Genomic DNA, 16,809 nt, shown 5'->3' on the forward strand with positions numbered 1-16,809 from the left:
GCTGACTTGAATACATCCAGACCCTCCAGAAGTTCCCTAACTAGTTCCTCACTAGCCCTTGGCCTAGGTGTGCCTCCCCTGGGGCCTGAGCGGGGCCCAGCAGGGGGTGACTGTTCCAGTCCCTGCTTAGGAAAATGGAGGCAAAGAAATTGTTAAATATGTTGGCTTTGTCATCTGGTGTGATGACCAGATTTCCTAACGTGTCCTGCAGGGGCCCCACATTACCTGGAACCTTCTTTTTACCCCCTATATATTTAAAGAAGGACTTCTTGTTGTCCTTAATCTGGAAAGCTAGTCCCAGTTCCATCTCTGCCTTGGCCTTCCTGACTGCCCCCCTAAATCCCTGAGCAACTGCAGTATAGTCAACTCTGGTGATAGCCCCTCCTTTCCATTGGGTGTACTCCTCCCCTTTAGCTAGGAGACATTCCTGGATGCTTTTGGTGAGCCATGGGGGCTTTTGTGCTCTCCTGCTCCCTTTGATCCATGTTGGGATTACCTCCCTTTGGGCTTGGAGGATCGTCTCCTTAAGGAGCGACCACTCTCCTTGAACACCTGGCTCCCCTCCCCTCTGGGACCTCAGTGCTTTCCTGACTGTTCTCCTTAGCTCATTGAAGTCTGCCCTCCTGAAATCTAGGGCTGCTGCCTTGCTGCAGGCCTTTGCCACTTGGCACTGGATGGTGAATTCCAGCAGGCGATGATCACTGTCGCCCAGGTGGTCGAGCACCCACAGCCGCCTCACTAGGTCATCTCCCATGGCCAGCATCAGGTCTAACAAGGCACCTCCCCTGGTGGGGCTGTGCACCTTCTGGGTTAGATGGAGGTCCTGCATTCTGGCTAAGAACCTACACGAGCGGTTAGATCTGGCTGACTGCTCTTCCCAGTAGATGTCTGGGAAGTTCAGGTCCCCCATGACTACCACATCCTTAGACTTCACTACCTCATGAGCTGACCTAAGAATTCCTGGTTGAGCTCTTCCCCTTGGTTGCGAGGTCTGTAGTAGACCCCCACTGTTAAGTTTCTTTCCCCTCGACTGCCTTGTATTCTAACCCAAAGCACTTCAGAGTTCCTTTTCTCTCATACTTTCTTAATTGATGAGGATAGGTATTCCTTCTTAATGTAGTGTGCCACGCCCCCACCTTTCCTTCCTATGCTGTCCCTCCTGTACAGCCTATAGCCCTTGACATTCACTGCCCAGTCATGCGTTGAGTCCCACCACATTTCAGTGATTCCCCACTGTGTCTGGGTTGGTGTCAGCTAGCAGGAGGGTGAGTTCCTCCTGCTTGTTTCCCATACTACGAGCATTTGTGTAGAGGCATTTGAGGCCTCCTGTGGATGTGTGTACTTGCCCCCTTATCACAGCATTGCCCTGGCCCCTGTTGCTTACCTGTATATATGTTTTGCTCATTGGTCTAGGCTGGGCTGTACTTGTGGGTGTTGCTTGGTCTGGTAATCTGATGATTCCTCCACCCTCGTCTTCCCCTTCCCCCAACGAGCCTAGTTTAAAGCCCACCGGAGGAGGTCGGCCAACCTAGAAGAAAACACACGCTTACCTTTAGGGGAAAGGTGGAGCCCATCCCATCTGAGCATGTCTCTTGTCATGATGTGCTGGTCATGGTTGAGGAAGCCAAAGCCCGCCTCGAGACACCATTCCCGAAGCCACCAGTTGGTCTCTGCGATGCACATTTCATGCCATCTTCCATGTCCACTCACCTGTAGGATAGAAGAGAAAACCACCTGTGTGCCTATCTCCTTTAGCATGGACCCCAGAGTGTGGTAGTCCTCCATCAGGCAATCGGGGTTTTCCTGACTGCATCATTAGTACCCACATGGACTAGAACCATGGGGTAGTAATCGGTGGGTTGAATCACGGTTTGGATCATCCCTTTCATGTCCTGAATCTTTGCTCCAGGTAGGCAGTAGACCTCGCGTGCCAAGGGGTCCTGGCAACAAATGGGGCCCTCTGTACCTCTCAGGATGGAGTCACCTATGATGATCACGTGACGCTTTCTCCTCCTGGCCTGCTTATCTCCTTTGGCCTACTCGGGATGTGGAGAGCGTGGAGATGAATAGGCGAGATGAAAGACTCATGAGAGATTCTGTTCCAGCCTGGCTGGAAAGTGACTTTTTCAGATAAAGGATGAAGATCCAACAGGCTGGAATATGCATACAAACTTTAGAGAATGAAAACTTAAACCTGTTGGACAACAGAAGATTAGGCCAAGTACTAATCTAGTAGCTCAGGTTAACCCCCCCCACCCCTCCGCCCAAATATCTATCACTTAACTAAGTGCTGACTGGGGAAGTGAGAACTGTCTACACATGTGTGTAAAATAGTGGCACCAACCAAGAATCTTACCTACAAGCTAGGAGGGAGGTTTGTCAGTTTAATATTACCTATAATATGCTGGAGGGAGGTTTGGCAGTTTAATAATGAGGTGTATGGTATGGCCTCCTGTACCCACATTCTATATTCATTATTTTCCAATGGAGTTTGAATGAGGGTAATATAATACTTTGATAGCTTTTTAATATTTGTATTAGGAAAAAAGTAAGTGTGAGAGACCCTTCAGTAAAAATTAATTAATTTCATGTGAAAGAAAAACAGTGTAAATAGTTAGAAATGAGAGTTTACTTTTATCAAATCAGTATTAAATAAACCTAAAATGAACAATATGTACAAGAAGCTTTATCAGGAAGATTAGCTTTATATTTTGGTTACATAACACATTGTCACATGTTTTTTCAGCAGTCTGTCTGCCTAGGTAATATATGAGTGTAATACATAGTCAGAATAGAATTTACTGCATTGCACATTTATAGGCACTATTTGGGTATATACTAGTGACTTGTGATAAATCATGTGTCGTAAAAGTATTGGTCTGAAGAAAGAGGAGAAACCAGGTAATGAGAACAACAGGATGTGAATGTTTAGGTCATTTTTTAAAAAAGTGATGCAGTCTGTGTTTAGTTCATAATGTACTTCTCACTGTTCCCCATGAAAAATGGATAACAATTATGTGTGGGTTTGAAATGAGCCTCAGCTGGCTAGGTGGGTATAATGATATAAAACCAAAATAAAGAAGGTGGTTCCATTCATCAAGGGTAAAAGGAATTGAGTTTAGCGGGATGCAATCTGCCCTCTAGCTCAGGCACTCAATCTTGAAGGGCATTCTTTTTGACTTGATGTGATTGCCAATATTAGTTCACAGCAGCATTGGTTGCCTTCATGAATTTATTAAAAAAAAAACTCCTATAAAAATATATGAATCAGAAAATTCAAATACAGTGTCTGAATACCCCAAGTTTGAGGGTATTCAGCCCTTCATAGAAATAAGGCTACCTTGTAAAATGTTAAAGGTTGTATTTTGGACGTTGAGAACTCTGGTGTTTTGACCTTTCTCTAAGGCTAGGTACAAACCATTAAAAAGCCTGAGGTGGAATTGATTTAAGTTGCATCGTTTTCTATAAGTGGTATATTTTAAGTTGGTAGTTGTGCCCGCCTGGTCTTGAGGAGGCGTTCCTTAGCTGCCTTGGAGCGTGTGTCTGTGCTTGGCCTCAGTGCTTGCTCCTGTGATCTCAGTGGGGGCTCGCATTCTTCCTGTGGGAAACCCTGAAATTTTCCTGCCACGACTTTGGTGTTTCTTCCAGTGGTGGAGTTCCCTCCAGTGGTCCCCTGTAGCTTGGTCATGCTCCCTAGTGGGAATTCTTGGGGCTCTACCTCCCCTATACCCCAGCCGTGCTCCAGCCTTCAGGACAGCTGTTTGAGGATCTGCTGGGCTGTCTCTCTAGTGTTGGCTTTTGCACCCTCTTTGCCTGCTGGGCCCTCGATACCCTTACCAAGCAGCGGGGTGTTTAGGATGGTAGGCCATCCCTGATTGTTTCTTTGTGTCTCCTTTAACTGCGCTACACCCTGTAATGCCCCCTTATCCACTCCCGATTCTCAAGTGCTGCCCCAGCGCCCTGACCTTCATTCAAGGGTACCTCCAGGCTATTAACTAACAAACTAATAAAGAAAAGAAAAGGAAAGGGGAGTAGGGCTTCAGCCCGTCCCCACTCACTACCCCAGCGTCTGTGGATCCCAGGGTCCCTTGATGCCATCCTTGTCTTTTAGGGGCTTGTGAACACCTCCAAGGGATCTATCTTGCAGCCCCTCAATGGTAGCCAGCACAGCCTGTGTCCAGCATGGGGAGCACGTTCGCCACTTGCTTCTGGGTGTGCCTCCCCCATTGCTCTTTTGCTGCCAGCTTTTATTTCAGCCAGGCGGCATTTGGTGAGATGTCATCTGCCCACGCCATCTTTATCTGTACACAGAGCTGGCTGGTGAACTGCATGAGTCTCTCATCCTGGCGCAGGTCCTTCGTGTCTTCTGGCCTTGTAATAGATAAGTTTGCCTTCCCATCAGGGCTTTCTTGGTGGGGTTGGGTTGTCTCCATGTGGAGCCCTGCTGTGGAGAGGATCTTCCCACCTTCATTCCCCTGGGATAGTAGTGAACAGAACACATGTTGACCCTTTAGTGAGGGGGCAGGGCAAATCTTAAATTGGGTTCTGCCATTTTTAAATGAGTCTCCATGTGCCAAACTTCTGTCCTCTTTTGGGTATAGACTGGTTTCCAATTACTTATACCTGTAAAAGCATCTGTATCTGGCCTAACTGTAGATAAACCACGACATTACTTTCATTCTGTGCTACTGTTATATACACAGCTTTGAAAAATGACTGTTGCATAAAAATCATCAGACAGAAAGTAAGAACCATGTTATCCCACACCATGGGTCCTGTTTATGCTTTTGAATTGAAAATTCTGTGATCCCCATGGAAGGGTTAATATATAAAAGGTTCCTGCTTTCACAGACAGAAGAATAAATATCCTTGGGGTAGAAGCAGTTCAAGGGGAGTGATGATTTGGCAAGGGAAGTTTTTTCATGTTGCAATGCTTTTAACATAATATTCTGTAGAAGAATTTTGGCAGAAGATGCTTCTGTGGCATCAGACACTGGAATTCTCTCAGTCTTGCTGGTGTTTGCAGTTTCACTGGTGCTTAGTTGAATTAATCTTTCTCAATACAGTAAGTTGTTTTTCCCACAATTCACCTCTAAACTCTTCAATGCCACCAACAAGAAAACATAAAAGAAAAAAATGGAAGTTAGGTCCTGGGTTCAGTTGAGAGCTTCAGCCAAGTCAAACATCTATTTAAAGAAGAAAGGGATTAATTTAACTGTTTATTCTCTCTTCCTACTCAAATACAGAATTGCTTCTTATAGTATCTGGGTCTGAGGAAATCATTGTTTGTAATTTTGTTATTTGTCAGGTCATCCAATGTGGTTGGCAGTTTTCACAGGATGGCAATTAAATTTAAATATATTTATATCATACTTGTATGTGTGCACCTCAAAGACCCTCAACAGTGATCTGCAGACTCATGTGAAGTAAAATACATTGTTGTATCGGGGCAAAGGTACAAAAGCTTCCAGTTATTGCTCACACAAAATACCAAAGCACAGCAGAAGCAGCAATTTAGTTTAGGAATCATTTCCATTATCAATGAATCATCTTTTTTTTTTTTTTTATTAGATGAGAAATAGGCAGGCATGCCAAGTCCCAGTGCACTAGTACATTAGAAAAAACTTCTAGTAAAGCAGTAGACTTTGCATTGAAATATTCCTGTATCTCTTTCCAAAGCAGATTACCAAAGTATTGAAAATATAGCTAATGAATCCCTACTCACCCATGATACATTAGGTGATTGAAATGCCAAAATGATGTTAAGACCTGTTCTTGATTCCTTTCCTAAATGCAACTGAAGTCTCCTCTTGTTTCACTCTAGCTCAAGAGCAACAATAATGGAAAACATGGTGCACTATATTTATATGGCTCTTTTTCATCCCCGTATAAAATGTCTAGTATTAGAATGTTGTATTGGTACCACCAACACTAATACCTAAATGTATCCATGGTATAACAAGGCTCCTAATTACTCTTGTCACAATAAATAGAGTAACAGTCTTAAATAAAAGGCACTAATTCAGGGGCAGGCAAAATACAGCCCATGTGCCATTCTATCCAGCCTGTGGGGCCCCTACAAAATTTAGACAATTAATATTGATCTGCCTCTGGATGCCTGCCAAAGGTGACAGGAGCCAGATGCAGAAGAACACAGGGGAAGCTGGTGGCAGGACTAAGCACCCTCAGCAGGAAGGCCAGTCCAGCCCTGCCCCACCCCCAGCCCCCCTACACCCAGCTGGAAGCCTCTGCCTGTTCCTGCCTCTCTCTGCTAGAGGAAAATTCAGATAAGAATGGTGGGAAGGAGACAGAGGAGGACCACGGGCAATTGCTTCAGTCCTCAGGGCTGGGCTGGGCCAGTTCCTGTGGTCCTTGCTCTGTATCCGGTAACCACATGGTGCTGGAGTGGCTAGCGGGCAGGGCTGGAGTAGGGAAATGGCTGTGGAAGGTGTGGGGAAGGGGCAGTGAGTTAGAGTGCAGCAACAGTAAGGCTCCAGTTTCCTGGGGCCAGTGCCAGTGGGGCCTAGAGCAGGGCAGCAGGAGCTCTTGGGAGCCGGGCTGGCTCCCCCCTCTCCCCACTGGCACAGCTCGGGCAAGCTCCATACAGCCCCTGCTGGGTCATGCCCCACCCTGGGCCCCTGCTGCTCCAGGCCCTGCATTCTGTCAGCCTGTTGATGCACTTCATGTGCCTGCTCACTGCCACTCCCCTGCTGCCTGCCACAGCCAGTTCCCTGCTTTCCTGCCCACAGAACTTGGGGCTGCATTACTCAGCAGGAACTGGCCTGGACCCTTCAATTCTCAGCTGGCTACCTGCAGTGCCAGCCAGATTTCTGTTGGTCCTGTGGTCTCAGCTGTGCAGCTGGGACATGGTGCCAGAGCAGCAAGTGTGTGTGTGTGGGGGGGATGAAACGGGGAAGCATCATGAGAAGGGCAGCAGTGGCAGATGGCAGGGGAAAGTGGCAGTGAGCAGGGGCACAGTGCCAATATTGGTGCCCCAAGGCCAGGAGTGGCAGAAGCACGGAACCTGGGCTTGGAGGAGCACTGGTGGGGGCTTTGCCTCAGAATCCCCCCCAAAATATTAGCAATTTACTGATAAAAATTTTACTTCTGAGTAAGTTTTGAGTCAATATCCTGGCATTGTGCTGATGGAGCAGCTGCTTTTCAGATGATAGGCAGACAGATAACTGCTGTTGAATTCAACCCTTCATAAGTGGCTTCCATCTTAGTGAATGAGTCAGAAATTATCTTTATTGCTCCCCCAGGAGACTGGGGATAATGAAGGGTCTTAAAAATGGACTAAATGTACCAGAAACCAAGAGTGCATTATCCAGTGTGAGGGCAGTGGTTGATGAGACAACACCTAAGGTGCTTGCCTCAGTGATGAAATGCATGGCCTGCTGATTGGTCCCAGCATCCTGAAGAAGAGGGGAATTTTGAGGGCAAGGTTATGGCTAGTTTATCATACTAATATTGTCCACTAACTCATAACAGGCAGGGGAGGGGTGGTGGTGGTGGTGTGAATGAGTTTCGAGCACCAAAGGAAGAGTCTTCCTTTCTGTGGACTTGACAGTTGTCAGCTACAATGATTTCATGGAGGTGTCTTAGATCAGTAACTGCAAACTGGTGCTCACAGTAATGGTATGAATAAGTTTTACAATCTGGTCATGATTAAATCATCAATAACTTAATTTCAACAGTGAGGAAAAAACAATAACATGGTAAATGTCTTCAATGTTACATAAATACCATTTTAAAAATGGGTAAAGAACTGCCCCATAAAAAGCCAAAAATTTGCCTCAAGAACCCTAGAATATTGAAAACTGAGCTCTCCAATGCAAAACTATCTAATCATTGACCTTCTTCTAGTGCTAGGAATCCATGTCTCACCCTGGCCCCATTTTCTTTAGCTTCAGTCTATGGAAATAGATTCAGCAAAATCAAGCCCAGTGCTACTGGACATCTCATGTGCAAGAAACGCACATGGTGACAGGTGTGAATAAGGCCATACGATCTGGTCATATTTAAATAATCAATAATTTAAGTTCAACAGCGAAGGAAAAAAAGTGGTAAATGTCTTCAGGGTTATAGATACAATGTTAACAATTGCTGGCCAGACTGGATGAGCTAACAAGTCTCCTTTCAATCCCATCAAGGAAATGAAGTATCCCTAAACCTTATCACATGCTTTAATTACAACTCCAAGAACACACTATTCTTTCCATAATCTTCACACGGTGTTTCCTGAAACAATTTAGGTTCCCTTCTTTAGCTAACTTGCCAGCCATTCCAGATCTTCACTCATCTGATTGGTTGAAAACCTGAAATTACACTGTCCAAAAAAAAAGAAAAACACTTTCTAGATTCCCCAACAAAGGAGCAAAGTTATGAAATACTGTTAATTTACACTTCATCAAGTCTTGGGGGCCAGCACATTCAGAGTGCTATAAAGGAATGCTATATTCTTAGGCAATCTAAAGCACCACAGTAGGAAGGAAAAGGAGCAGGAAAACTGTATATCTCAGAATTCTGGATGGAATCTGCTATAAATGCTAATTTGTACAGAGCTGAGTTGGATCAGGGCTGAAGAAAATCTATCCATTATGCCATTGATTTCTGTGACAGGTTAATAGGTCCACCCTGCTGCAAGATGTCGAGAGAAAAAAGCAACAAACGTCAGGCGCAAGGGAAACACTGAGCCACGAGGATCTGGCGGCAATGGTGAAGGCCCTACACCGCTGAAATCGCTGGTGGTACTGCCGTATGCTAAGTCACGGGAGCATGGTGGCGGTGGTGGGATCACCACACCACCAGCAGTGCCAGCGATCCCGCAGCAACCCTGCTGCAGACAGGGGGCAGCAGGGGCAGAATGGCTGCACTGGCAAAAGCCCAGCACCCTGGAACCTGGGAGCAGGACAGCAGTGGCAGGTTTGCCACACTGCAAAACTCATTGACAACCTAGCAGCATCTCACGCCACAGCCAGCAGGAGCCTGGAGATGGGACGAAGAAAAAAAACCAGTACTGGCATGGACACACTTTGTAAACACATGCCAGCACCAATTTGCTGCCTGGGCAGCAAGGCACTGATAAAAGCCCTGTGTGCCAGTCCAGTGGTGGGGACCAGAAGGAAGTCCTTGGCAACCTAGGGCAGGCTGCAGGACAAGCAGAGAGACTGAGGAAGACCAGTTGTGGTGGCCCCCATGTGAGGAGCTGCCCCCACACACTGACTCAGCGGAGGCAATCAGCGGCAGGTTAGAGGAGGAGATGTGGGAGTCCTACTGTGGAGAGGGCCAGGAAAGATGATGATAGACCTACAAGGAAGAATGAGGAAGACAGCTGACAGCATTGCATCTGTGTGACACCAAAGTAACAACAGGTTGGCGCTAGGTGTGCTGTAGGGGAGGTGGAGCCCCAAGATGCTTACGCCACCAAGCGATCATAGCTGGACACCACTGAACTGGGAGTAACAGCAGTCCCCAAGATAAAAATTTCTATTAAAAACATGGCAGGCGAGAAGTATCAGTGGGTTAGGTAACTGCTGTCAGGGCAAACTGTCAGTGCACAGAACTGCGGTTAGCTCAGGTTGACTAGAAAAGCCTAAGCTGGGAGCTCTGGATAGGCACAGCAAGTTACACAATCTTACTGCACTGGCCAACCAGGACAGGAAAAAAAGGCCATGCTAAAAACTCCAGATGCTAATTAAGCTAATCAGCTGGGAGAATTGGCTAGGCAGCAAATGGAACATTGTGGCCGATCTCGCTGCTGATCAGCATGAGGAATTAAGAGACAGCCAACCAAACAGTCAGCTCTCTGCTGGTGAAGAGAAAAACACAGAGGGAGACCCATGGGGACATGGAATGACGGCGGCAGCACATAGGTGACCAAAGGGACTCAGGAGAGAGTTCTGAAGATTAACTTACCAGTGAAGCTGGGAAGATGAGGTAGTTGCAACATCCAAGCCAGTGAGTTCGAGTGTAGTGGGTGCGATATCCCAGCCCAGAGACCTGAAGTAGGGAGAAAACAAAGCTGAGTGGGGACTTGAGTTTGGGGTGTTGGCTCAGTATAGTTCTATCCTGAAAGATAAGGGGAGAGATGATCTGTGGGACAGTCTGCTTGGGACATGTGTGAGGAAGAATGGGCAAATGACTGTGAGGAAGGAACCGGTTGCCTATAAGCTAATCCTGGCAGAGACTGTGACTCCCACAGAGGAGATCTAATGGAAGAAAAATCATAATATCTGGTGTGGTAAGCATAGGGTATGGGCATGGTGGAGCCTTATGAAGAGGAGCCAGCCTTCTAAATTACAGGAAGTAACTCAACTGTATTTCCTAAGACTGAGTGCTTCTTTGGTTCCTTCCTTTGCCATCTTAGTTGTGGCAGGAAAGTTTAAAGCAGACTATCTGGTCCAGCAAGGGAGAGGCTGCAGTTTCACTTTGGGGACACAGCTAGTCTTCCATACGTCCACTGAAAAAAGAAGTCCTCAATTTTTTACAAAACACAAGAAATATTCTGTGTATTGCAAATTGTTCTGTAACTTTGATTACAATTCAGCTACTTTATCCTTTACCCTTGAAAACTTCCAGTCAACAATTCCTTTATTGAAGACAAACAAGCTCACACCATTTCTTTGATTTCCATGCTGTGCTTTCTTTAATTTAATTTTTTTTAACTGTAAAATAAACATCATGCCATATTTTCATCTGCTTGGACAATTGAAGGTTTTGACCTTAAGGGTAAACTTCAGGTCACAAGGGCGAGGGGATGAATTATATGAGATCTGTTACTCATATTTTATGTATTATTGTGCAGATGCTTCATTGCAACCCTGTGGTCTTATAGTAAAGGCTGATTTACCTTTATTGAGGTTCTTTGTATTCCTGATGATAGGAGGTGAAATGAGCCACATTTCAGAATAGCTGAAGTTACCACAAACAGATGGGAACAGTGCCCATAGAATTACCTAGTTTAGTACTTTCACATTACAAAGCTAGCATAGTTTGACATGATCCAACAATTTAGGACTGAGAGAGTTCAGAGTTCCATAAATATCTCTGGTTGTGACACTGCATTTGTACCTTATAAATGCTCTGGCAGGGAAATTTAGCCAATCCATAAATATGAAAATGAATGGAAAAACCTTAGATAAGCAGAATTGTTTGCCAGAGCAGAAGCCACTGTTCTTTCATTCAAAACAGTGGTATGGTATTAGTCCAATGTGCTGGCATGCCTGCCTGTTACTTGCTAATCAAATCCTTTTTTGCATCGAAATTAAACTGTTTATGATATAACTTTTATTGGTTTCCATAGAATCACTACACTTGAACACTGGTGAGAGTTCAGAATTTCTCTGATTACATTTTTTATCCATGTCATTATATGTGCATTCTGCATACTTTTTCATGACTTGATCCTTGAAACAAAAATAAAGGCTAAGTTTTTACATGGAAACTACATAACTAAATCCAGGAAAAACATGGCCAGGAAAAACATGGATGAGATGGTCCTCAACTCGCTCATTCTCCCTAAATTGCTTCATTAGAGATCAAACTTTTCAGTGAGAAAGCTCAAGCAGGTGAAACCTCATGGCAATTTCCCCGCTAAGATTCTGGGTTGCACTCTGGTATCAGTTTTGACATGCATAACAGGTTAATGACTCTGAAGATGAGATAAGCCTTTAATAATTTGTTGAGTTTTGTTTAATATTAACCTAGAAGATTACTTTAAAGTGGTGTGGACTTAAACCAAGCTACTCTATGACGTAACATGAATATAAACATCTTGTCCTTCAGTTAGAATATTTTCTATTCTTTCTTCCTCCTCTCTTCCAGCTGCAGAGTCTCACCTAGATAGTCAGTTAACAAGATGACCATTTAAAACCACCAAAACCATCCATCTTCAAGAAGCTGCAAAATTGTACATACATTTTCTTGATCTGTGATAAAAGTTCTGCATGATATTTGGCTGTGTTCTTTTTCCCTATCCAACACTTTAATATAATGTTTAAGTAATCAGTTTTGTGTGAGCTGGATTGGGCAGTTCACAGAATAATTAGGACTGTGGTCAGACCTAATAAGTGAGTTTGCTTTAAGATTTTTTTGGACTAGTGGTTAGAACATAGGCCTTTTAGGTTGTATTCTAGCCTCTACAGTGAATTCCTTGTGTGACCTTGGGCACATTTTTTAAGAGAAGCAGTGCGGCTCCCAGTGAGGTGTTGGGTTTGGAGTGAACACTTGGTTTTGCTGCTGTTTTGTTGGGTGACCAAGAAAAGATCAGTTCTTTCTCCATGTCTCAGTTTCCCCATCTGTAAAATAGGGATAATCTTGCTGTCCTCCTTTGTCAAATGCTTGGAGATCTGCAGATTAAAAACACTATATAAGAGCTAGGTATTAAGATTACTTAATTCTTTCAGTTTAACCATGTGTCAAATGGGAGCAGAGTTGACCTGCTTCCCAGGAGTGTTGTGAGATCTTAGACTTTTTTTTTAAACAATTCCTTAGATAAAAAGTTTATCAGTGTAAATCATTATTACCACAGTAGTGTATTAGCATTCCTGAGGGCTGTGATTTTCAAATGTAGGGAACTTAGGCCCCCCAATTCTACCAAAGTTCCATTGCAGTTAGGTGCCTAGTTCACTTACACACAATGGAAAATCTCCTCTATAATTTTTCTTTCTACATTTTATGTAAAGTTATACATTAAAGAGAAGCAATGAGAAAGTTGGCTTTTCTAAACACCTATGAGGTGCATTGGTATAACTGAAGGTGCAATGTTGCATTGGTTTATCTAAAGCTTTGTTTTGCATGTGGAAACCTATACACTTAAAACTGGTTTACATCAGTTTAACTTGCACCTGCTTTATCTCCCAGAGAGAGGGAGCTGGAAATACTAAATAAGGATGAGAGAAAATCAACCATGAATTTGTTCTGTTAATGAGTTCCAAATGTTCTTGGAGCTGTCTTTTTTTTTTTTTTTTGTTCCCCCCTCCCCCCTCCTGCCCATCAGCAATTTGAGAATCTTAAAGCAAATTAGAAGAGCTTTCAATAATCATAATTAAACATGAGACAATTACCAAGATGAGGTGCTCCTTAATCCTGTTGAAATTGGAAAAAACTGGGGAAAGCAAACTAATTTCCTAAAGATTTTTTTCCCATCAATCTACCTAACCTTTGCTAAACCTCATGCTTTTTTCCATATGCTGCTTCCCTCAGCTAGCACATCTGCAGATGCGTGTTGCTACTGCTTTGTGAGAGAGACCAATGCACTTTCAACTGTTACTTCTGCTCTGTCTTGCCCAATTTCACTAGCTCTACCTATAGAAAGTTAATAATAAGCAGGTTGCCATAACTTTTTAAAGAAACTGAAGGAAACATCTTAATGCAACTGTCAGTCTATGCACGTACTGTAGGCACTCTCTCTCTGATAGCCTGGAGCTTAAAAGCACTGTTCTTTGCCAAGGAAGAGGCGGCTATCTTCAATCTGGCATCTGAAAATGACAAAGAGATCTATCAAACAGAATTAGGAGCACAGATCCTTCCTGTTCTGTTTAGCTTTGTAATTTAATATGAGTCAAACCAGAGGCCTGGCCTGAGGAGAGGCGCTCCTTCAAATCTAATGAAGTGCTGCTCTAGTTTACCATCATTGAAATATTAATATGCAAACTTCCTATATATACATACAAAAAATATAAGGCCATATAGTACATGACAGGAGAGGTTTATCAAGGAATTTTGATGTTTGGAGCTTTGCTTCCAATTTACACTTGTTTACTGGGTATGACTGGATGTTTCACAACCAGTTTTACATTATTCTTTTCAGTTCACTCCAGAAATTTCAGGAGTGGGAATTTCTGCTGTGTCATTAGGAATATTCCTGAAACATGTCTTAAAGGCTTCAGAAAGGTCCAGAAAGATATTTTCTGGATGTAATAAGAAAAATTTCCAAAATTTATCTATAGTTCCACTTATTTCCCTCCCCCCACACCCTTTATACTTATACAATCCACTTGAACTAAACTACAGTGATTTCTGGCTACTGTAACGTATGAAAGGACTCATTGGAAAAAATGCTTTTCTCTCACCTTTGATGCATAGTCTGTTTGATGAGAAAACAGTGGAAGAGCAGTGAACTATGTTGATACCCTCCATCCTCCAGATGAGGATCTGGCTCATTGTGCTTAGAGGGTGAATTATAGCCCCCATATCAACCCAGGTCACTTTCCTTCCCTGGTTTTATTCATGTTCTTTTTTTGAAAAAAATGCTCTGATTATTTGTGTTACAAATTCAAATCATGGCATGGTGCATATCATTTAAGGGTGTGCTATTGCTAAATGATTTAAATAAATGATTTTCTTGAGACCCAAGGCAGAGTTACTATTTAGGGGTGTTTTAGCAGTGCCCTGTCTTAAATTTGCCTACAGGGAAAAACTGATCAAGGACAAATATTTTATCTGATTTTTTTCTTTCTTTCTTTCTTTCTTTGCCATCTCCTCTACCTCCAGTTATTTGCTATGTCTTGTTTAACACCTAGGTTGTAAAGTATCTGGCAGGAGCTTTTTTTGTCACTTAGTCACCTGTCACATATCACAATGGGATTCTAACCCTTTCTGGGCACCAAAGTAATGTACATCATAAAAGATGAATCCTACCCAGGGAATAAAGCAGAGTTTATTGTTTATGGAAGTCTTCACATTAAAAAAAAGCAGGACAGGAAAGCAAAAACTTTATCTGTTTTACATTTCAGGATAACAGCCCTGCAGAAAGCACAAGGACAGAAGTGGGGAAACCTAAACGTAGACGACTTCTTTCCTTGGACACATTCAGAGGGTAAAACTTTCCACCAACGCTTTGGTTTCTGTGTGTTTCTTAAATAGCTGGATTTTATTTAGTGTAATGAAAAGATACGCTTATAAGGAGTGTCCAAAAGAGATGTAATAAGAGCTTTCCTGAAAAAGAAATTTGGTTACATGTTCTCCTTAATGATCTCACAAATAATTTAACAAATTACTGTTTCAGCAAAGACTCATTGGGTCTCCATCTTACATATGGATTTTCTCTTAACTAGTGCACTTTCCTGTCATAGTCATAATTCTGTTGTATGTTTCTTTTCCATCCTTTAAACTCCAGATTTTGATTTAAAACCCCAAATTTTGGAAAACCTCTGGATGAGATTCAGATTTTTAAAACCGAAGCTCATCTTTACCTAAGTCAGGATATGTTAAATGAGCTGTCTATTCCATTAGTTATTGTAACTTCTGATTGCCAGTTTCCAAAAATCTTAGGGAAATCCTCAAAAACAGTTTCCACTTGGAACGGAGCTAGCATTAAGTAGTAAATAGTAGCATGTTAACACAAGCCCTGCAGCTCAGTGTTCATGTTTGTTGTTCCTCACATGGTTTCCCACAGCAACTGCATTTACTAATATAACGCTAGTGAAAAGATTTAATGCACTTAGGATGCACTTAAAACAGTTAGGGGTGTTTAATCAGTCCAGCTTCTTTAAACCCACTGAGAAAGCACAAACAGTGATGGAATATTCCCTATAGTCTGATATGGAGGAAACTCTGGGTTTCTGCCTGTTTGCCCACAAGTTTTTCTTTCTTTCTTTTTTTTTTTGCTGAGTATTTTCCAGTAATTCAGGAGTTGGCAGCAGTATATGGCTGCAGCAGGAGCAGTGTGGCATTCTGTCAGCTGAATGAATCCAGCACAGGCTGTGGGCCAGTGGAAGCCAACCACATTGCAAAAGCAGGCCAGCCTTTCCTATGAAGATCACTATTGCACTGCTGTGATGTACAAAGAATGACACACCTTTTTAAATCTCTGTTTTAGGTGCTACCTAAACCTTCGGTAGGCATGTGTTGGTGACCTCCCATGAGTGTGGGTGCACTCATTACTGTACTGAACCTCTGTCAGATTCCTCTGCCCTGTTCTGCTCATCATGCTTCCAATTTGTAAACTGTATTAGAAAAACAGCTGAACTGTTTACAAATATTTATTCTGTATGAAAAGCCTACTTTTTGTGCTGGCAACTAAGCCTAATAGCATGCTGCAAACCTTACTACAAGTGGGTCAGAAAAGATTCCTCCCAGATAGACAAATCTAGATGAGCTTCAATGGACTGATGCCCACTAATTGGCAACTTGCAATACATATTTACATGCCTCCACTGCATTAGGAGTCAGGTACTTGGACTCTGTTACCAGATCCCTCGTTTTCTGGAACAAGTCACTTTCCTTGAGGGTCTGTGTTTCCCTCTCCACAATTTTTCTTTCATGTTTGTATTTGCATACAGTATCTAGACAACAGTGTCCCAATCACAGTTAGAATTTCTGGGAGATACTCATATATTTTATTATATATAAATTATATCATATAACATTATATATAATAAACACACATTTATTAGGTTATATAAAAACATTATTTAAAATAATGTGCTATGCACTGAATGAGGCAGGTATCCTTGAGAAAAATAATACATTGTCATTTAATGGAAGCGGTGGAAGGCATCTGAATTAAGGCTGCACAAGCAACCGTAGGCATAGTCCTAAGTTTTGAGTTCCTGGATGTGCAATTTTAATAACATTTTTTGATATCCATTTTGTGTATAATTGCCTAGTTTTTTAAAAAACAAACTGACATCCCTTCCAAATCTGGCATGTGCCATCATACTGAACTCACATGGGCTATCAACAGGCTTAGAATATTTGCAGTCTACTGCTTTTGAATCATCAAGGTGATCCCTATAAACAAAAGAGATATGGGTTCCCTAGTCCCAGACTAGGTACTGGATAGGAACAGCTGTTACAGGAGAA

The 16,809-nt window shown here is 43.0% G+C and overlaps 1 protein-coding gene across 1 annotated transcript in view; it reads left to right on the top strand.

Annotated features, from left to right (window-relative positions):
- Positions 1–16,809, top strand: part of LOC109324298 (heparan-alpha-glucosaminide N-acetyltransferase-like) — a 369,073-nt gene that overhangs the window by 124,614 nt on the left and 227,650 nt on the right. Inside the window, exon 6 of the mRNA XM_019556284.1 lies at positions 14,739–14,821. Coding sequence (XP_019411829.1) covers positions 14,739–14,821 — 83 coding nt within the window. The remainder of the gene's footprint in view (positions 1–14,738; positions 14,822–16,809) is intronic.

The sequence above is a fragment of the Crocodylus porosus genome, unplaced genomic scaffold (genome assembly GCF_001723895.1).
Source record: "Crocodylus porosus isolate Cpor-Errol unplaced genomic scaffold, CroPor_comp1, whole genome shotgun sequence".
In the NCBI taxonomy this organism is placed as follows: Eukaryota; Metazoa; Chordata; order Crocodylia; family Crocodylidae; genus Crocodylus; species Crocodylus porosus.